The sequence below is a fragment of the Sesamum indicum genome, linkage group LG1, assembly GCF_000512975.1.
Source record: "Sesamum indicum cultivar Zhongzhi No. 13 linkage group LG1, S_indicum_v1.0, whole genome shotgun sequence".
Taxonomy (NCBI): Eukaryota; Viridiplantae; Streptophyta; class Magnoliopsida; order Lamiales; family Pedaliaceae; genus Sesamum; species Sesamum indicum.
The window spans coordinates 12924938-12945918 of record NC_026145.1 but is presented as its reverse complement, the minus strand read 5'-3'; the positions used below and the strand labels follow the sequence as shown (position 1 = coordinate 12945918).

Here is a 20981-nt window from a genome sequence, read left to right as displayed (position 1 = left end):
TATCTACGCCAACTCTAAGTATACCCTTCAAGATTTTGAAATCAACAAACAAGTAATTACATTGTCATATTCATGTGAATACACCCACCTTGTTTTCAAGTCTGACAATTGGTTTATAGATAGGCAAGTGTTGTGATTTCAATAAGTTGGCTATTCTCCCAAAATAGCAAGAAAATAACCTTCTTCATCCCTGCCCCCATCTCTTTTTTCCACTGCTGTGACGCATCAATGATGTTTTTTCTTGTATGTTAGTAACTAAACGCCGTTTTTAATGTTATTTGGTCTTCTTCAGAAACTTGTGATTACTGCAGTTAAGAAGGAGCTTGGCCTTGCTTTCAAGGGTAACCAAAAGAAGGTGGTTGAAGCATTAGAGGTATACTACTATACCTATTTTCGTTACTCTATTTTCTACTTAGTCTCGAGATATCCCTTTTATTTTGCTTTATTTCATTTTACTCTTGTTTTTGCTTTGCTGGGAGATCTGGCGAAAGGGTCGTTTCTCTGTCTTAATAGTATCTGTGAGAATATACCATGCTGTTTTATCTAGAACGTGAACATATTTCTTCTCTCTCGAGCATAGTAGTCAATGGTGCAGTATGGCGTGCCCCATGGTGAGAGGCGCTGGCCTCTGACCATTGTTGGCCTATGGAGCGCGCCTTTGTGAACCCAGGCCTTTTTAGGCCTGGGCAGCTGGGCCCATCAATTTTTTTAAAAAAAAAACTAATATAACCTTATAAAATGAGGAAAGAGGAGACATAAAGTCACTATGGACTTTTGGACTGCTGCTGCATGTTCCAAACTCCCAAGTTCAAAACTTGGGTTCTAAAATTTTAAGAGAGAATCAAGAGTTAAAAGACAGACATGACTGTTAGTTGCCTGCCACAGCCATCGCCCACCAAGTATGCTTCCCGTTTCTCGTCTTCTCCTTCTTCCTATTCCTTAATCTCGTTTTTCTTTTTTTTCTTTTCTATTCTGTTTCTTATTATCCTACTCTGTTTCTGTTTCTTATGATCATATACTTACTCTGTTAATCTGTTTCTGTTTTTTCATCTCTTATATTGTCTCTAATTTTGATACTATGTAATGTAACTATGTAGTATGTAGTCTATGTTTTTAATTTAAAGTGTAAATGTAAATCAAATTTATCACTTTTATATGTTTATTCTTTGTTTATTGATTAAAACTTTAAAGTATGCTATGCTTGAGCAGTTGATTCAAGTACATACTTTAGTTTAGTACTTCAGTACAATATTTTGAGTTACTACATATTCTTTAAATTTTAATTTCTAAAATTGCTTCTCTAATTGGAAAATACTAAATATATAAATATTAAGATTATTATTTACATTTGAGCCGTCCTTCAAAAAGGCGCGCGCCACGCCGTGCGCCATGGCTCTAGGAACCCTTGGCGCCATGTTGTGCCATGCACCATTAACTACCATGCTCTCGAGTAGGGAATTGCTGCATTATGTCCCTATTGATGGTAGAATATTGGTTTTTGAGCTTCATAAAACATGCAGAAGATCTTGAAATTTCCGATGAACCAATCTTTTCCATCCTTGTTTTGGTTGAGGTAGAAATTCATTTAGTTAATGTATGCTTCTTTTTTCCACAAGTCTCTGAAATTTTATTTGTTGCAATTTGTATACAGGCCATGGGGGAGAAGGAAGCTATGGAGTTGAAAGCGACTCTCGAAGCCAATGGAGAGGCGGAATTTCACGTTTGTACACTCGACAAAGACGTTACCATAAAGAAAAATATGGTTTCGATCTCCAAAGAGAAGAGAAAGGAACATCAAAGGGTTTTCACACCCTCAGTGATCGAACCATCGTTTGGCATCGGGAGGATCATATACTGTCTCTATGAACATTCGTTTTACACGAGGGCCAGTAAAGATGGGGATGAACAACTAAACGTGTTCCGATTCCCTCCACTGGTAGCTCCGATCAAATGCACTGTATTTCCTCTTGTTCAGAATCAACAATACGAGGAGGTTGCCAAGAAGATCGCCAAGTCATTAACGGCTGTCGGGATTTCTTACAAGATTGACATAACAGGTATGCACCTTGGTATTTCTTACAAGATTGATATACTCTTATCTCGGGATTTTGGAAATCAGCGTGAGACATCCTAGTCATCAGCTATTCATAAGTTCTACACTACACAGGTACGTCTATTGGAAAGAGATATGCAAGAACTGATGAACTCGGAGTTCCTTTTGCCATAACAGTCGACTCTACATCCTCAGTTACCATCCGAGAAAGGGACAGTAAACATCAGATTCGTGTTAATGTCGAAGAGGTGGCGTCTCTGGTTAAGGAGGTAACCGACGGTACTACCACATGGGCTGACGTACAGTGGAAATACCCGACTCATTCGTCTTGACCGGCAGTTGCTGCATTTTAGATTAGTTTTACTACACAATTCTTGTTTGAATCTTATTCTGAACTTCTTTCTTACAGTCTGATCAGGTCAGTCAGCTAGACTAATCATCAGGAAGAAACTCTCCATAAATGTATTCGGTTCATTTTTGACGGATCGGCAATTTCACGTGAATCGCTTTGATCTGACTCAAATTTTCATGTCAGTCGTTTGCTCAGGCTATAAATTGACTGTGTATGGTACATTATTTTGTATTACTATTTGAGTTTTAATCAAAATAAAAATGAATGATTTGAAATTCTTTATAATATAGAATTATTTGATTAATATAATGAATTTATATTATTGATAAAAAAAATTAATTTGAAATTTATCAATCTTGATGAATATGACGTGCAAAATAATTGTAATGTATCTAAATTTTAAATTCTATATAAACATGGAAAATTCTAAAAATATTTCATAAGGGTAATATTGAGAACACGGCCATACTATGTATTGTTTGCACACGTATCAAGTGTCAGTCGCACCCGTTGTTAACTGTCTTACCTCTTAGGCTAAGATTAAGGGCATGATTATAGTGTAGGAATAAAATAAAGCTATAAACGGAATAAAAATGGGAAAAGAATCATATTTGAATAACATTCTTGCCATTACTATACACAAGAAATATAAAGCAATTGAAAGATTATTCCTTAGTTGATTCCATTAACATGATTGGTAATCAGGAAAGGAATGGTTAATAATGAAATGAAATTATTTTTATGATAAATTTACCATTTAATATATTTTTATTTTGGTAACATTAAATGCATTTATAAAACGTTTAATATGTGAATAAAAATAGTTATGAGAAAATTTATTTATTTACTTAGAATACATAAAAGATATTTTTCTGCAAAAGATATTATATTGATTAAATCAAATTAATTAATTAATATATATAATTTAATCACAAAGATCTACTACTTTGTCTCAATATTCGATTAAAAAATAATTAATAATTAAAACTAAATATCAAATGATATCACGTTTAGATTATCATGCATAGGCAATATCACAAAGAAGAAGATGAGAGAAACTGAAAGACGATGTGAGAAAGCGAATTTATCTTTTTTGTTTATACTCACTTTTTCGCCCAATTTCAAAGGGAAAGAAAATTGAATTTCAAAGAAATTTCATATACATCAAATTTTATTTCATCTCTTCCTCTTAACCAAATACCAAACTATTTCTTATACGTTCATTATCACTTTCACTTCTCTTATAGTTCTACTTTTCACCCCAACCAAATACACTCAGTTATACCAATTATATGTATAGGAAGAGAGTTGGGAATGCCAATTTTATTCTTACTCAATTTCTACCTAAAAATAACTCGCATCCGTATAAATGACAAAAATAGTCTTAAAGGGCATAAATGGCTTTTACCAAGGATTTTTTGCATTGGACCCGACCCGGACCAATTATAGACGCGTAGCTTGAATCCGATCCAACTGAAGTTTACCGGGCCACCCATTTACCACCCGTATGAATCCGATGCCCATGGAATCGAGCCACCGTAGCCGAGCCGGGTAAAACCCTGAAAGAGAAAATCAGAAAACAAACGAAAACGAAAAGACGAAAGAAGAGAAGGTATGCAAAAATTTGAACTTGAAGGAGTTGAATTGGTAGGCCACGTTTGGAGTCAAATTGTTGCATCACTCACCAACTGTTTGATGCAAAGCCAGAGATAAACTGAAACAACATTGTATAAATTGTAATTGCAAAGGGTTGCCGGAAGAGGGGGAGGAAAGCCTGATTATGTGATAAAATAAGAAGTAAATGGTAAAGAAATGGGAGTCTTGAAGAGGAGAGCATTCTCTATATGGCAGCCATTTCGTCGGAGCTGCACTGCGCTTTTCACCACGAAACCTCAGTCAACTGTTTCTTCACTGCGAGCCCCTTGCTCAGTAACAGGTTATTTGCCTCTCCTTTACTGAATTTCCTTTCTTTTCTTTTGGTTGTTGTGTTCATGCGTTCGTTTTGGATTTAAATGTTCTCATCTTTCTGTTGTTTGGTTGATGGACATTTTCTGGTGGAGTAAGAGAAAAGACTGTTATGCTGATCAATAATCAATTTTTGCACCTGGCTGGAGAATATGGGATGATGTGTCGTTTCATTTGTCATACGTTTGTTTATATCTTACTCATAATGCACTATGATTTTAACTTTTACATTTTGGTAAGTTTATGAAAATTTGTACTATTGCATTTTTCCATGTGTTACACATAGTGTCAGATCAAGTCTCAACTTAATCCTTCTAGTATCAAGAATTATCTTGATGAAAACTTGGAAGCTGAGGGCTTCAGATTCTTTCTTCTTCTTTTTATTTATTTATTTATTTTTGCCTTCTGTGTTTTGTACAAGAATCCCAGAAGAAGGAGGCATTCCGACAAGCTGTCCTTAACACCCTTGAGCGCCGTCTCTTTTACATCCCTTCCTACAAAATCTATGGTGGCATTGCTGGACTTTACGACTATGGGCCTCCTGGTTGCGCCATAAAAGCCAACGTCCTTGCTTTCTGGCGTCAGGTCTGCAAATTTAAATCTTTCCTATTGTTAAGTTCTTTACAGCCCGGAATTACGAATGGAATTTTGTTGTTTCTTTTTATGCTGATTGGTCATATTTTTATGTTTTTAGTTGCAAAATAGTGTTTTCCTTAGATAATTGCTAGAGAATATTGTCATTTCATATTCATATAATCTTGGAGATGCTACAACTGGTGGTTTTGCTTGTGATCCTTGTTTTGGTTTCAATAGCTATGAGACTATTTACTTTCTACGATAGCCTCTATTTTGAGCCCAGTTGTTTAATCTAGGATGGCAGAGTGAATTTGGGTGGATTTTTCCTTTTTAGATGTGGTTATTCCATTTGTTATTGCTTGGGATGTATGTGAAGTGTGATGATTTAATAGTTGCATCAGTATACTTGGTTTATCTGTTCGACATGTGGTATTGGATGTTCTTACAGGGATTGAAGCTAATTGAATTGATATTATTGCTGCAGCCATTTGCAGACTTATAAAATACTTTACTTGCAGCATATGTTATAATTATGATCCTGTTCTGAGATATTAATTCTTTCGTCTTTTCGTCAATGTTTGTTCGTGTATTTCCTTTTCTGTATTAATTTAATTGCATGTCTTGCTCCCTGTCCACAATTGATGTCTCTGTTCAAAAATTGTTTCAATGTTTCAGCATTTTGTCCTCGAAGAAAACATGTTAGAAGTTGATTGTCCCTGTGTTACACCAGAAATTGTCCTGAAGGCATCGGGCCATGTTGATAAGTTCACTGACCTTATGGTTAATGATGAAAAGAGTGGAACTTGTTACCGAGCAGATCACTTACTCAAGGATTATTGCACAGACAAGCTTCAGAAAGACCCTAACCTTAGTGCAGAGAAGGCAGCTAATCTGAGACATGTTCTTGCTGTTCTGGATGACCTATCTGTAGAGGAGGTTGCTGCCAAGATCAAGGAATATGGCATTACTGCTCCAGATACAAAGAACAATCTCTCCAATCCGTATCCTTTCAATCTAATGTTTCAGACATCAATTGGGCCATCTGGATCAAGCCCCGGGTGAGACTGCCTTCTGTGGTTAGAAGTACAATTTTTTACTTTACCATTTATTTCATAATCTCCTCCATATGGATATGTTAGCTTCAATACATTCTTATCGTCTAATTGCTGCAGGTACATGCGTCCTGAGACTGCTCAAGGCATTTTTGTGAATTTTAAGGAGTTATATTACTATAATGGCAACAAGCTTCCTTTTGCAGCTGCACAGATTGGCCAAGCTTTCCGGAATGAGGTCTAGTATGCTGTCATAATGATCGCTTTGTTGTATGCTTTCAGAAGTTAAAGTATTCAACAAAACCCAGGAAACAATCTGAACTAAGATGGCTGTAGGACCTAGTAGTCTGCCTTGAAAGATAGAAGGTAGAATAATACACTAAAATATATTGTTGCAGTATTAACAGGAAGCTGGGGAATGTAAAATATAGCAGCAAAAGGGGTCAAAATGGTTGTCGATCTCCTATGTTGGCTCTGGAAAAAAGATGTTTCAATGTTCATCTATGTTAGCAATATTCATATAGTGAAATGAGTGTGAGTGGTAGCAACAGCATCGATTTAGAAGAAAATTGATATTAAAAGTTCTAGAAATTCAATAGGTATACATGTAATTTATGTCTATAAATTGACAACAGAATATGTTAAATGTACCTTTTATCTCACTACATGCAAATTACTTTTTGTTCTTTTCTATTTTGCTTAAAACTCTTTGCATAAATATATTAAAAAAAAAATCTGTTGGAAATGTTTCTTCCAACCATTTTAGTAACAAATGCATGCATAAGTTCTTGAAGAAAAACCAATGTCAGCTGGCGTTGGTGTAATTGAAGAAAAGATTTAGTTTTTGTCAGGTAACAACTAAAGGCAAAAAAGCAATGGTGTGGATGAAACAGTTCAGTTATCATGACAACAAGAGAAAGTTTGCCCCTAGAAAATTTACATACATTAGAGCACAATTATTTTCTTTTTAGTTTATTGATTTTCTATGAAATGCTAGCAAATGAAGAAGCTCCTATGATTTATATGCTAAACACACTTCAATTTTCCTTTTTAAATTCAGCACATTGATATATCAGTGCTTTATGAAGCACTTGAACTTTGCAGATATCTCCACGGCAAGGTCTTTTAAGGGTCCGTGAATTTACGCTAGCTGAGATTGAACATTTTTTGGATCCTGAGGACAAGTCACACCCTAAATTTTCTGAAATTTCAAATTTGGAAATTTTCATGTTCCCAAGGGAAGACCAGGTGTCTGGACGATCAGCAAGGATCATAACTATTGGCCAAGCAGTTTCTCAGGTTGGTCTATTGATGCCAGTCATTTAGCTGTTTCCTGCTGCGTCGCCTGAAACTTTGTTCTCTTTGTGACACCAATTCCGATCCTTATCTCAGGGGATTGTCAATAACGAATCACTTGGTTATTTCATTGGGAGAGTATACTTGTTTTTAACCCATCTTGGGATTCATAAAGACCGTCTACGTTTCCGCCAACATCTAGCAAATGAGATGGCACACTATGCTGCAGACTGTTGGGATGCTGAAATTGAATGCTCTTATGGTTGGATTGAGTGTGTTGGTATTGCCGATAGATCAGCATATGATTTGCGAGCTCATGCGGTAACTGTTCTGTTGAATTTGCATATTTGCGTGGGCTTATGCTATTTATTGGAGTGTAGACGTTTCATTCCTTTCTGTAAGGGTCTCCTGGGTCCATTTCCATGACCTGAGTTTTATGTTCTGTTAACTGATAGTGGTGATTTTTGCAGTATAATATACAATTAGGATTTTGCTGAGAGAGAGATTGTTTCACTACATTATATGCAACAAGTGAGAGTGTGAAGTTTTTTTACTTCCCATTTTGCAGGATAAAAGTGGTATGCCCCTGGTGGCATATGAGAAGTATCCAGAACCTAGAGAAGTGGAGGTCTCTTCTTCACTCTCCCTCACTTTTATACTCAATGCCGTTCTGAGCACACTCCACTGTTATTGAGATCACAACATGAAAGTTTTGGGAACATCATGTTCATGTGAAGAAACCCATTATGTGTATGAACTGGAGGGTGTTAACATCATCTATGTGCAAGTTTTTGATCTCCATAACTGGAGTAATACTCCTGAAGTAGCATGGGTTGACCCCTTTATCTCACCCTCTCCCTCTCTCTTTCGCCATGTAGGAACTTATTCATTTTAATGGCATTTGTATTATGATTAGGTGTGAAACTCTATCTCTAATGTTATCTGGTCTTATTCAGAAACTTGTAATAGTCCCATCTAAGAAACAGCTGGGTCTTGCTTTCAAGGGCAACCAGAAGATGGTGGCTGAAGCATTGGAGGTATACTATTATAAAATTGTTATTATAACCTTTGTGCTAATCTTTTTTATTCACTCCAGAAGGCATCACTTCCTTTTTTGCTTTATCCTTTTACGCTTTTGCTCTGCTGGTGGCTTGGGAAATATTGGTTTCTCCTCTTAACTACTATCCACGTTTAGAGTTCCAGAAGAATACCAGGTGCTGGTTACTTAGATTTACGGTGTGCTGTTTTTCCTTTAGAAAGCAGTGAAAACTGCCGTGTTACATGTTCCAATGGTTGGTGCAATGTTGGTTGAGGGCTTCATGGAATAGTGCGATAGATCTTTGTATTCTCTATCTGTGATAGCCATGCCCATATTATGATCAGGGCGCTGTCCATATTTGCATATAAATTTGTATATCCAACTATTATGCTTACAATATTTGTGAAATTTTCTTCTTTCCCTCTGTAAACAGGCTATGGGGGAAAAGGAAGCTATGGAGTTGAAAGCAACTTTGGAAGCTGAGGGAGAGGCAAAGTTCCGCATTTGCACTATTGACAAAGAAGTGATCATAAAGAAAGATATGTTATCGATCTCCAAAGAGAAGAAAAAGGAACATCAAAGGCTTTTCACACCGTCAGTAATTGAACCATCATTTGGCATTGGAAGGATAATATACTGTCTCTATGAACATTCATTTTATACAAGGGCTAGTAAAGATGGAGATGAACAATTGAACATCTTCCGTTTCCCTCCACTGGTAGCTCCAATAAAGTGTACAGTATTTCCTCTTGTTCAGAATCAACAATACAAGGAAGTTGCCAAAAGGATTGCCAAGTCATTAACCACTGTTGGGATTTCCCACAAGATTGACATAACAGGTATGCACCTTGGGAAATGTTATCTACCTTATATGTATTAATATGTTTGTGCTTAAATAAATGCATGTCTAGATATACTTATTACTTTATTAATTTGATAAGCAACATAGGTAAAAGCTATTCATATGGGTGATATTGTCTAGGTACCTCAATAGGAAAGAGATATGCAAGAACTGATGAACTCGGAGTTCCTTTTGCCATTACAGTTGATTCTGCATCCTCAGTTACTCTCCGAGAAAGAGATAGCAAGCAGCAAATTCGTGTTAATGTGGATGAGGTGGCATCTGTGATTAAAGAGTTAACTGATGGTGTGAGCAAATGGCCCAACATATTGTTGAGATACCCTATTCATTCATCTCGACCAGCAGTAACTGGAGTTTAGATTGGCTTACCACACAATTCCTGTCAAACGACGTCATTTTGAGCCTCTTTTATGTATTGAATAGCAGCAGCCTGACAAGAATGCCGCGCCTTCTTTGTGAAGATTTCCTCTATAATATAATTTCTGTTAAACTATTAAGTTACTTGGGTTCCTTGTTGAGTACACTACTTCTCTTGTGGCAATTCCACAGGTATGTTTCTTGTCTTCAATCTGTATATACCCAAAAACAAATTCTACCTACTGATTTTCCTACTTTGTGACAGAACTCTGCCATTGAGGTAGCTAATGACAACTGCCTACTGAAGATAGTGATGACGTCAGATGAACTCTTGGAATCACAATCCTCTCTGAACTAAGAAGAGTATGTATTCTTTCTGACACAATTTGAATTTTACTGCAATTTTCAGACCATTTTGAAATATTTCTAAGGATGCGCTCAACAAGCCGAGCAAATGCTGAATTGTTCGAATCTTATCTTGGTTAGTAATGTCTCCTTGAAGTGTCTTTCTTTCCTCTACCGGCATCGATTTCACAGAAACAATTATCAAACATTTGATTGATGTGTACTAGTACGACTTTCACCCTTCTAACCCAAGATCTAGGTGATACCAACCCCATTTCCATAGTATCCAGACATGGAAAAGGAAGCTGCATTGTTACATCTCTTATTCCAGTAAGTTAAATTCTCGGGTTTTATTAATACTTTGAGACAGGATCATCAGCTAGGCATCTTGAATAGGAACTAGCTGCATTTTGCCTCCATAAATCTCTGGAAGCTGGCTTTCATCTATCTCTTCCAATAGAGTGGCCTGCAACTTCTTGTTTTCCACAAATATGATCTGTGCATGACCAAAACATTGATCACATACAGTAGCACAAACACATATTTAGAAAATCAAGAAAATGGAAAACATCCTTACCTTCTTCCTGGTATTTTCATCGATGAATGGGTAAATAATCTTCCACAGTGTCATGAAAATGTAAGGTACGTGGATAACTAACATTTTCCCAAGTCTTTCTGGGTAGTAATCCTGTGATGAAATAATTTATGAGGTGGATTATTACATTAGGATTATGTATTCTTCTTCTTTGATGGCTTCTCAAATTTTGACAAAAGTTTGAACCTGTAAAATGGTAAAGATTGCAAGATATCCACGCAAGTCGCTGTTAGAATAGCCATATCCTTGAAGATCTGCAATAATTGTCAACTTTTCCTGTCCATCAGGGATCCTGATATGTCCAGAAATACTGAACTTAGTACTGAAAATACTGCATAGTATTTTTTTGCAGCTCATGTGTTGAAAACTAGTTTTGACTGTTATGCGCTTCTGTATGCATTAGTTTTTGAAACATACATGGGGACAGAGGATGGTACCTTGAACATAGTTTGTCCAGAACAAACACTATAAAACCTGAAATATTATGCAGAACGTGTATGAAACGAGCAAATCAAAAACTTCAAGAAAGTCGTTTCATGCAAAGAGCACGTACGTTTCAGCTCGTCCGTGCCACCTTTGCAGGGAAAATGTCTAGCGCCAAACAAAACTGAGACGGGACATCCTCTCTTATCTGTTCCTTGGATGCACACCTTCTTTGGTGCTAGTTGATTTGTGACCTCCGATGTTGAAATGAAACCCTTTGGAACGAATGTTCGCCTCCACTTGAAGTATTTAATGAACATGGCTGAAGCTTTCTCAACATCCAGATCACGCGCAATAAGGAACCGTCTCAGTGTCAGATCATCCGTTTCCTGCCAACCATTTCAATCATAACTAGATCGGTTGAAGGTTCAAACCATAGCTACACACATAGCATTTTAAGTTCTTCTATGTATTATAACTCTTAGGAAGTCCTGAAACTGTCTGCAAGAATCACAACCATCTATGTGCAGTGAACAACACGTGTATCAAAAATTGTGATAGCATTGAAATTAAGAATCACCAGCATTTCATCAACTGGAATTTCTCGGGCAAGTGATCAATAATATCATATCGTAAACCATAAATTTTGAATTATATTAGCATAAACATAAAAACAATGAAGGATGTATGTAGGTACCTTGCAAGATGGATCTTGATTTTCAACAATGCCTCTCATATATCCAAGCCTTTTCTTCTCCTTCTCATCAACGGTGTGCATCCCATTTCTCTCTTCCATTTTCTCAGGAGAATAAAAGATTTCTTCTTCTTCTTCTTCTTTTCTCATCATTCCCTCCATTTGGGATTTATAATCTTGAAGCAACAAAAATAGCATGAACTTTCTCTAGTTTTATAGCTCTAGTAGTCAGGCAGAAGCTGCCAACTTCAACTGTATTTTCTCTATGTCTTTAAGAGATTTCAAGACTAGTTTAAAGAATAGATGTAGAGGTTGATGGAAATGAATGTGGGCAGGCACACTCTTTATTACCACCTAATAATATGGTCTTGTCTTGGTGTTGGTCTTAGTCTTCTTCTTATTGGGGTTTTGAGTATTTATTTTGAAAGTGACTTCTTGGAAGCTGTTCTTATGATCAACCAAACACACCACACACGCACAGATACCCATTGTTTAGAGGGTGTTTGGGTGAATTTATAAATTTTGTAAAACATCTTATAAGATGTTGAAAAGTGTATTTCAGAAAATAGGCTTATAAACCTCCAAAAATAAGATGTTATGAGCATTCAAAAAGTACGAAATTCCCAACTTATTTTTTCAATCTTAACAAATTTCTTCAAGTTTGATTATTGGTGTTTGGCTAAATTTATTTATCAAAATTAGAGCAAAAGTTTCATGTTGATTCAAATAACTAATTTTCTCAAGATATCTTAAATGAACATGCATGCGTGTCAACAACTAAGGGCAATTTTTATATTTTATTTTATAATCGATTATATTCCTAATACAAATAATTATAAAAAGGTTCTGATTTCGAGTTTTACGAATACATGTATATGTCTACTTTTATAATAATTATTTTTTATTTTATTCGACGTATTTATTGATTTGAATTGTTGTTGTATTGAATCAATTTTTTAATTTGAATATACGTATTAAATAATATAATGACTCACATGCTACAAAATATATATATATATATATATATATAATGCTTAGATGGTCTTTATATGATTGGCACAGTTCTTTCTCAAGTATATCTATACCGTTATCCATTAACAAGTTTTCGAAGAATCATGGCTTACCATAACATCCACTACATTTAGGGCTTGTTTGGTTGTAATTAAGGAATTCACATGATGTCATTTGAAAATACAATACTCATGTTAGGTTTGGCCGAACATCTAATTTTAGTTCCCCAAATATCTAATAATCTCAACTGTATCAATCACACTCAATTGCATATACTAGTTAGGGAGTGTTGGTAAAAAAATTTATTTTTAGAGAAGTGATTTTTTATAGAAAAAATTGAAAGTTGTAGTAGAATAAAAAGTGAATAGTATTTGTAGAAAAATTTAAAAGCAGATAAAAGTTAAATTAAATAATATCGAGAAAAATCACTTCTTAAATATACTTAATTTATGAAAGATTGTGTTGTCCCTATGTGTTAAAAAGATATTATTTTTTTCCTTATTATTTCACTTGTTCTTTGTAACTGATAATTATTTTTTCACAAAAAGTCATACACTTTATTTCGATTAGTATTTCATATTTATATTTTTGAAAATATTAAAAATACACTTAATTTAATAATACTCTCACTAAGTAATATCATTGTTCATTCATACACAGTAATTAAATTTACATGATTCAAAAGAATAGTTATTTTATTAATTAATCAAATAATAATATGTGCACGAAATAATATAATTATTTGATATAATACATCAAATATAAAAAAATTTAAAATATTAAATATATGAAAGTGTAAATTTAATTATTGTTAACATTTAAATTATTTAAAAACTCTTATATCAATTTTTAAATATACAATTTTAAAAAATAAATTAAAAAAATAAAATTAATTAAAATTATTATAATAAGGGTAAAATAGTAAAATATAAAGTTGAATCTATTTACAAAAAAGCCAAAGCAGCTAAAAAGTACCCCCAAAGGTGCTTTTATCTTTTGGTCTAAAATCGTTTTTTTTAATCATTTCAGAAGTAGAAACTGATATTACAAATACTTTAAAAGATACTTATAAAAGGTCACAAGCTGAAAAGCACTTTTTCCAAGCATTTGCAAACATTCGCTTAGTATCCCGCGACAAATCATAAGAAAAATATGATTTTACAAAAAGTAATTAATAAAACATATAATAATTCAAATGCTATAATATAAAAATAAGTAACTGATAAATAATGTAAAGCTTAGTATGAAAATAATTAATAATAAAAGTATTATAAATATAAAAATAAATTAAAGTATTCTAATTAATTTATCTCAAAAAAACTGTAAACAAAGATAAATAATTATACACTTATTTATATTTAAATAAAAAAAGTAAAGATGAATCTTTTGGATAAAGGTCATAAACTTATCTAAAACTATTTTTAATTTTTTAAAAAATGATGTGATATGTGTTAAAACAGCAAATAGATTATCTCATTATGCGCATAATGACGCTTAATTACTTAAATAAACTCACTATTTCTATTTTATTTTATATTTCTTCTTTTTTAATTTTAAATCTCTTCTACCATTCTTCTTAGAAGTAATTGGGAAAAACAAAAAAAATAAAATTTGAAATTTAGAAAACTAACTAAAAATTGTTAGACTTTATAAAGTCTTTAACTAAAAAATGATATAATAATTAAAAAAAAAAACATTTCAAGCCATTATTTCATTTTTCCACTTATTTTGTTCGTAAAAAAAAAATCAATTTTCTACATCGGTTGAGTCAAAGTTGAAATTTAGTATTTTTATGTTATTATTGATACAACTTTTTGCATAACGTTCATTTAATTTAAAAGTTATTGGAGTCTTTAATATTTGAGAAAATGTAGATCGATCTGACCAAATTTAATGTAATTAGCATACAATTTAAAAATCAGATGATCCAGAGATTTGTAGGGATACGTTTTGGCTCAATGATAATTATAAGTGTATTAGTTTATTATGTGATTGATTCGATTCAATTAAACTTGATTTGAATTAAAAAATCAATATTTATTCATGTAGGACAATCTCCTAAATATTTTTTAGAGGTAATAATATTTAGATCAATTTTGAAAATATAAAAAAATATATTGTTAGAAAAAGTTTTAATAGTTTGAGAAAATATAAAAAAGTATTTTTTACTTAAATCAGTATTTTAAATTCAAATTCTAACGGGAGTGAGTCAAATATAAATAAATAATTTTCGATTGCATAAGTATAATTCCAAAAAAAATTAAAAGAAAATGTAATTTACATATTTTTAAGGAAAGTCTAAATGGAATAAACCCTAATTTGTAATCTTCAATTCCACCTGAATAATACCTACTTGGATTACATATCAGAAAGCCCTAATTCTGATTTCCCTTTTTGCAATTCTTCATTTTCATAAAACACTATTAACTTAATCTGTTTATGGTCATAAGTTTCCATTTAACTATTAAAGTAACAACAAATATATTATTACACAAAAGTTTGCCTGAAAAATATTCATAGAACAGCTGCTTGACAGCTAACCAAGACCAAACCACACCTTCCTTCCTGTTCGAATCCGTATCCGAATCCTGTCCTCCTCCTTGCTCTTGAGCTTTCCCTGTTTCTTCAAGCAATTCATTTCTATTCTCACACCTACGCACACCCCCTCATTTTGTTTATGTTTGCTCTGTTCTTAGAGAGTGATTAAAATTTCATTTTCTTTGCAAAATCCCAGTTTGCAAGGAAAGTCTTTCTTGCAACTACTCTGTGCAACGACGTCCCAACAATCAGTGCCCTCTCCTCCTACCCATTTTAGCATTATTGTTATTAAGTAGATATAAGTTTCCATACTTGTTTCTGGAAAAGAATTGGGCTTTTCTTGATAAATTGGATTCAGTGGAGAAGTGGGTGTTGGGAGCTGTGGAGAAATGAGGAATCGGAGATGGGTTTTTGCTGTGCTTTTGTTTCTTGCATTGTGTTTGAGGATTGAAGCTTTCAAATTCCATAGAACTCAGCGAACTGAGAGAATCTCCGGTAAGAATCTTTTATTTTTGCTTTTCTTCAGCTCAGTTTGATTTTGGATTTCTGTTCTCTTAGTTACTTGGGCTGGAAATTTGACGGTTGATTGTGGGTTCATTTTAATTAATTTAATTGATTTGAGAAGGTTTGGTTTTGATGTTGGATTTACATCTGTGGTTTGATTTAGAAATGCCAGGTTGGGCTCATTTTGATGTAGATTATCTTTTATGAGATTTGGTTGGTTGTACAATGAACTTATTGTGAAAAATTGGTTGTTCTCTCTTGAATGACACTTTTGTACGATTCTTCACATTCTCAACTTTTAGTTTGTGTTGTAGTTCTTGGCTAGGAAAGAAAAGGAAAATGTTTTCCTCAGTTTGCTGTCAACTACAATTACTTTTAGCCTGCTGTGTTGGTTGGCAGCTGGTTTAATTTCAACTGCCGATTTAGCTGTAGCAATTTCTAGAATTGTACAATTGTTTTCTGAGTAAAAATGGTTGATTTATACTGTTTATTTCTGAGATTTGAAAACTTTCTAGCTTAGGTTGCTGGTTTAGGAGTACTATAGACGATCACGAGATTGTTCCTCCACTCCCTGGAAACATGAATCTTAATGTGAGATTTAGTATCCTACTAGGGCAACTCATTGAGTGGAAGATATGTTTTCCTCATTTTATTGCAAAACCAGAGTTTTACTTCTCTACTTAAATTGAACAATTTAGGGCCAAATTAATCACATGTCACAAGGTGGCGCGATATAGAAAGTGGAACCAGCTGGTTTGTTGGTTGGACAAACTATATCATCTGTCTTACCAGTTACCATTCTTCTTATTTTGAAGTTTAACTTCCCAAAATTGATGCATAAAGGTCTGAGGATACTTGCCTTCATTAGCCTAAATGAAGCTACATTATTGATGTATTCTGTGGATTGAGGTGCTAAGTTAACTGGTATCTCTTTGAATACCGAACCCAAAGATGGCCACTCAAATCGTGCGATGTAGTCAAATGGGCTTGTCAACCAAAATATTCAAAATCTAAAATCTGTGAGGAGTTTTGGTTCTGAATGCATCATTAGACTTGGAATGCCATTTTTTAATACGGGAAGGTGGTTTGATAAGTGCGGGTAAGTGCAAAATCTGTATATGGCATGATAGTTAAGGTTACTATTCTCAAAACTTCTAGAACTTAATGAGTTATCATTTTTCACTTGTTTTGAGAAAATTTTCTTAAAGTTACAAATCCTGCTTATATATTTTAATTGCACTTCAAATTTCAGGTAGTGCTGGTGATGTCTTGGAAGATGATCCTGTTGGAAGGTTAAAAGTTTTCGTTTATGAACTTCCTAGCAAGTACAACAAAAAAATTTTACAGAAGGACCCAAGATGCCTCACCCATATGTTTGCAGCAGAGATTTACATGCACCGCTTCCTTTTATCGAGCGCTGTTCGTACTCTTAATCCTGAAGAAGCCGATTGGTTTTACACACCCGTCTATACTACTTGTGACCTAACGCCGAATGGCCTCCCGTTGCCATTCAAATCACCACGTATGATGAGGAGCGCTATACAACTAATCTCTTCCAACTGGCCTTACTGGAATAGAACTGAAGGGGCTGATCACTTCTTCATCGTGCCTCATGATTTTGGCGCATGCTTTCACTATCAAGTAAGAAGTCTCATCTTCCGAATGGACTTTCAAAGTTTGTATCCATTCCTTAACGCTGAACATTGATTGATAAGGTTAATGTTGGCTGACGTGAAGTTTAACTGAATGTAACGTACTTATTGCAGGAAGAGAAAGCTATTGAGAGAGGAATTCTTCCATTACTCCAGCGTGCTACTTTGGTTCAAACGTTTGGACAGCGAAATCACGTTTGCTTAAAGGATGGTTCAATTACAATTCCTCCATATGCGCCTCCACAGAAAATGCAGGCCCATTTGATTCCTCCTAGCACTCCTCGGTCCATCTTCGTTTACTTCCGAGGTTTGTTTTATGATGTCGGAAATGACCCTGAAGGTGGTTATTACGCGAGGTATGTCTTGTTGACCTAATCTTGTGGATGTTTACGCTGTCGACTGAAACAAAGCTATTCTTTTCTCAACATAAATTATTTGCTTCAACTTCTTCTCTGAAGCTCATGGCTACTTTTTTTTTTTTTTTTGTCTGAATAACCCAAATAAAGTATATGTATTTTATGGGGAGTTAGGTCCATTCTTTCCAAGGGGGAAAACAAACGAAAAATTGCCCCCGTGAAAATGTAGTTGATTTTCACTACAAACTCTAACATCAATGTCAAATTTTACAGAGGTGCACGGGCATCAGTGTGGGAGAACTTTAAGGATAACCCTCTCTTTGATATCTCAACCGAGCACCCAACGACCTACTATGAAGACATGCAGAGAGCTGTTTTTTGCTTGTGTCCACTTGGATGGGCTCCATGGAGTCCCAGACTAGTTGAAGCCGTCATCTTCGGTTGTATTCCTGTTATTATAGCCGATGACATCGTCTTACCATTTGCCGATGCTATTCCATGGGAAGAAATTGGTGTTTTTGTAGCAGAAAAAGATGTTCCAAAGCTGGATACAATTCTCACCTCAATTCCAATAGAAGAAATACTAAGAAAGCAAAGATTACTCGCCAACCCGTCGATGAAGCAGGCCATGTTATTTCCACAACCTGCTCAGCCTGGGGATGCTTTCCATCAAATCTTGAATGGACTTGCTCGTAAGTTGCCCCACGATGCGAGTGTTTACTTGAAACCGGGTGAGAAGGCCTTGAACTGGACTGCTGGTCCGGTGGGTGACCTAAAACCCTGGTAAGCCGAAAAGGGTCGAGCTCACCTGTATCAGACCCATGCTTGTTCTGAAAGTATCTATCATTCTACAAAGTGTACATTTGAAATATGAAAACTGAGAACCCTTTTGCAGCTCTAGCCTCTGGTTGTAGTTAGACAATAGAGATTGTGATTGATCTGGAAACAGTTATGAGTCTTTCATGGTCGAGTTACTGTGCCACTTGATTTTTGTAGCAAGAACAAAATGTTACTTCATCTTTCAATGCTGAATTCAGCATGTGTATGTAGCTGGAACTTAGTTTTTTTTTTTTTTTTTTCTGGGAATGCGAGTTCAGTTTGCGTTGTACTCCTTTAGCCAAGATCAATGTCCAGGATGGGGAAATTATTAGTACTCTTTTTAATATTTCAGAATGAAGATAATTTGCTTAAATAAATCTTAATAAATTATTTTGGGGCATTCTCCATGACACTCGAGCAAAATTTATTGCCCTGTGGGAATATATTCAAGTTGAACATCAACAGATAACAAGATGAAGAGAAGCATCAGAGCCCTCTAGCTACAGAAATAAGTAAAGCACCCAGAGTATAAACCAAAGACAATCAAATGACCATAGGAATACTGAGGAACTCTCTCACCAAACCCCTGTACTCAAATGGTAATTCAAGCACAGCCTTGTGTTCCTGCTTAGCTCCCTCAAAACAGTACACAGGGGCTTGCCAGTTGGGGTCATCAAGAACTTGCCCAACCTCAAAGGTCATCACATGTCCAATCATCCCTGCAATTCACACAGTTCCAATTGATAATAAGTTGAGGATAAAAGCACCGGCAATCCATAAAAGAGAAAGAGCTAAGAATCTCAAAAGTCGACTGTCATGAAACCATCATTCCATGATACTCAGATCCAATGCGTTTTACACAGGTTTGAAGAACATGAAACCATCCTTTAATGCTGGTAAGAGAAGATTACCAAATACAATAAATCAAGTAATATAAAGCCTTTGAATTGAAATGCTAAAAGTTGAGGTACCTGAAAAGAAAGCCCAGGAAACAGGCCTCTTAGTAGCAACATCCTCATAATACCAAATGAAATCAACCTTCTCCCACACATTGCAGAGAAACCCATCCCTATAAACCTGGCCAAGGTATTTTGCCCCGTCAAGCCAATTCGGCCTCAGAATTCCCACTGGAAAATGCCTGATCTTGCACTCCTTATTGGCGTCCAATGTGTAATAATAGGAAGTCCCGTTATCCCACTCCAAATCATAGAGCTTTTTGCCCAGTTGGTGTTGGATAATGTTGAAGTTTCTGCCGTTGGGCCAGTCGTACCAGAGGTCCACTACTTGGAGGAGCCCTTTGGTGTTGTTCATTAAGAGAATTGAGTGGAATTGGAGCGGCCATGGGGTAGGCACCGGGTCGGTTGCGGCTGCGAGTAAAGGGAGGAAGAGAAGTGAAAGGGAAAAGGAAATAGAAGTGGGTTTTGGGGGAAGGGAAATGTTTTCCTTCATCTTTATCCTGTTCTTGGGGAGGAAAATGTTTTCCTCTGTGCTTTGGGCGTGATGGGTTTTCTTGTTTTTGGATGGACGAGGATTTCTCAGACCGATGAGGAGTGGCCAAGTTTGTCGGACAAAATGCTGACAGGTTTCTGGATAGATTTGGACTACGAAAAGAGGGAGAGATAAGGGCCCAAAAAGGGGGAAAAGGTGGTATGAAAAATACTACCCTTTATTGAAAAATACCATCTTGATTCTCATTTATTGAAAAATCAAAGAGCACACTCGTTTACTGATATTTTTTGCCATTGGCAACATTATTTGCATGCACAAAAGCCCACAGTATACTGATCTTGACAATATTTCTAATAATATAATTTGTACATGCTACAAATGAACATGTTACTATCAAAAAGACTACTGGTTCCCAGTGATTGGACCGTCTCGACCCTTTTTGAAGTCATCCCAACCTCTAACCCATGGCTGCCCAGGAGTTGCTCTAGTTTCAGGAGCAGCATGGTTGTCCAGATTGCTAACGACCTTTGCCCGCAATGCCATGAAAACCTGACAAAAATCGGAGTTTCAGAGGCAACCATAGAGTTAATTATTTTTTAATTATAAAAAAAAAAAAAAATTATTTTTTCATAATTTTTTTTAAATATATAACAAAAACATGACGAGTCGCGATTTGAAATCGCGACTCGTCATTAAATTAATGCGGAAAAATCAAAAATTTCCCAAGTCGGGAAACAAAATCCCGACTTCAAGTCGGGATTTTGAATCCCGACTTGGAGTCGGGATCCTGAATCCCGACTTCAAGTCGGGATCCTGAATCCCGACTTGAAGTCGGGATTTTGTTTCCCGACTTGACAATTTTGCTTTTTTTTTTTTTCGTTTAAATTATTATTATATAATTTAATTTATATATAATTAATTTTAACAATATACTAAAATCCAAAATTAATAAAATTAACATTGCATTAACTTAAAAAATTACAATTAAGGGTACAAATGTAATAGTTATTTATTTTGTACAATTGTAAAAAATTACATTAAAT

The 20981-nt window shown here is 35.0% G+C and overlaps 6 protein-coding genes across 7 annotated transcripts in view; 3 read left to right on the top strand and 3 right to left on the bottom strand.

Annotated features, from left to right (window-relative positions):
• Positions 1-2568, top strand: part of LOC105165566 (glycine--tRNA ligase, mitochondrial 1) — a gene marked incomplete in the record, with an annotated part of 5388 nt that extends 2820 nt beyond the window's left edge. The window contains 3 exon segments of the mRNA XM_020696769.1: positions 293-373; positions 1652-2057; positions 2168-2568. Coding sequence (XP_020552428.1) covers positions 293-373; positions 1652-2057; positions 2168-2385 — 705 coding nt within the window.
• LOC105165539 (glycine--tRNA ligase, mitochondrial 1) lies at positions 3744-10067 on the top strand. Of its 2 annotated transcripts, none has more exons than XM_011084595.2 (11): positions 3744-4341; positions 4792-4955; positions 5622-6004; positions 6119-6236; positions 7103-7297; positions 7391-7615; positions 7863-7922; positions 8251-8331; positions 8767-9172; positions 9316-9744; positions 9818-10067. In XM_011084595.2, exons 1-10 carry the CDS (start codon positions 4218-4220, stop codon positions 9552-9554), a joined length of 1995 nt encoding a protein of 664 aa, XP_011082897.1. In that variant the 5' UTR covers positions 3744-4217; the 3' UTR covers positions 9555-9744; positions 9818-10067. The 2 variants fall into 2 exon arrangements, with proteins under 2 accessions (XP_011082897.1, XP_020553072.1); XM_020697413.1 differs by having other exon boundaries at positions 4203-4341; positions 4800-4955.
• Positions 10082-11917, bottom strand: LOC105165557 (random slug protein 5-like). Its single transcript, XM_011084614.2, has 6 exons — positions 11613-11917; positions 11046-11304; positions 10930-10966; positions 10679-10784; positions 10475-10585; positions 10082-10393 (listed from the first exon to the last, which is right to left on the bottom strand). The coding sequence occupies exons 1-6, from the start codon at positions 11805-11807 to the stop codon at positions 10277-10279; spliced, it is 825 nt and encodes a 274-aa protein (XP_011082916.1). The 5' UTR covers positions 11808-11917; the 3' UTR covers positions 10082-10276.
• LOC105165533 (probable beta-1,4-xylosyltransferase IRX10L) lies at positions 15120-18726 on the top strand. Its single transcript, XM_011084582.2, has 4 exons — positions 15120-15653; positions 16915-17303; positions 17429-17670; positions 17944-18726. Exons 1-4 carry the CDS (start codon positions 15548-15550, stop codon positions 18455-18457), a joined length of 1251 nt encoding a protein of 416 aa, XP_011082884.1. The 5' UTR covers positions 15120-15547; the 3' UTR covers positions 18458-18726.
• On the bottom strand, positions 18890-20089 carry LOC105165522 (uncharacterized protein At4g14100-like). The gene is made up of 2 exons (XM_011084571.2): positions 19461-20089; positions 18890-19208 (listed from the first exon to the last, which is right to left on the bottom strand). The coding sequence occupies exons 1-2, from the start codon at positions 19936-19938 to the stop codon at positions 19033-19035; spliced, it is 654 nt and encodes a 217-aa protein (XP_011082873.1). The 5' UTR covers positions 19939-20089; the 3' UTR covers positions 18890-19032.
• The window catches only part of LOC105165507 (succinate dehydrogenase assembly factor 2, mitochondrial-like), a 9280-nt gene continuing 8486 nt past the window's right edge, over positions 20188-20981 (bottom strand). The window contains exon 5 of the mRNA XM_011084541.2: positions 20188-20487. Coding sequence (XP_011082843.1) covers positions 20341-20487 — 147 coding nt within the window. The 3' untranslated portion in view covers positions 20188-20340. The remainder of the gene's footprint in view (positions 20488-20981) is intronic.

Excerpts from the sequence above, each read along its gene's own strand:
- LOC105165539 (XM_011084595.2), top strand. The coding sequence starts at position 4,218 with ATGGGAGTCTTGAAGAGGAGAGCATTCTCTATATGGCAGCCATTTCGT. Across the intron at positions 4,342-4,791 it reads AGCCCCTTGCTCAGTAACAG|AATCCCAGAAGAAGGAGGCA; the intron begins GTTATTTGCCTC and ends GTTTTGTACAAG. Across the intron at positions 4,956-5,621 it reads TCCTTGCTTTCTGGCGTCAG|CATTTTGTCCTCGAAGAAAA; the intron begins GTCTGCAAATTT and ends TCAATGTTTCAG.
- LOC105165557 (XM_011084614.2), bottom strand. The coding sequence starts at position 11,807 with ATGCTATTTTTGTTGCTTCAAGATTATAAATCCCAAATGGAGGGAATG. Across the intron at positions 11,305-11,612 it reads ATCAAGATCCATCTTGCAAG|GAAACGGATGATCTGACACT; the intron begins GTACCTACATAC and ends AATGGTTGGCAG. Across the intron at positions 10,967-11,045 it reads TGGCACGGACGAGCTGAAAC|GTTTTATAGTGTTTGTTCTG; the intron begins GTACGTGCTCTT and ends ATAATATTTCAG.
- LOC105165533 (XM_011084582.2), top strand. The coding sequence starts at position 15,548 with ATGAGGAATCGGAGATGGGTTTTTGCTGTGCTTTTGTTTCTTGCATTG. Across the intron at positions 15,654-16,914 it reads GCGAACTGAGAGAATCTCCG|GTAGTGCTGGTGATGTCTTG; the intron begins GTAAGAATCTTT and ends TTCAAATTTCAG. Across the intron at positions 17,304-17,428 it reads GCGCATGCTTTCACTATCAA|GAAGAGAAAGCTATTGAGAG; the intron begins GTAAGAAGTCTC and ends TACTTATTGCAG.
- LOC105165522 (XM_011084571.2), bottom strand. The coding sequence starts at position 19,938 with ATGAAGGAAAACATTTCCCTTCCCCCAAAACCCACTTCTATTTCCTTT. Across the intron at positions 19,209-19,460 it reads TTCCTGGGCTTTCTTTTCAG|GGATGATTGGACATGTGATG; the intron begins GTACCTCAACTT and ends TGTGAATTGCAG.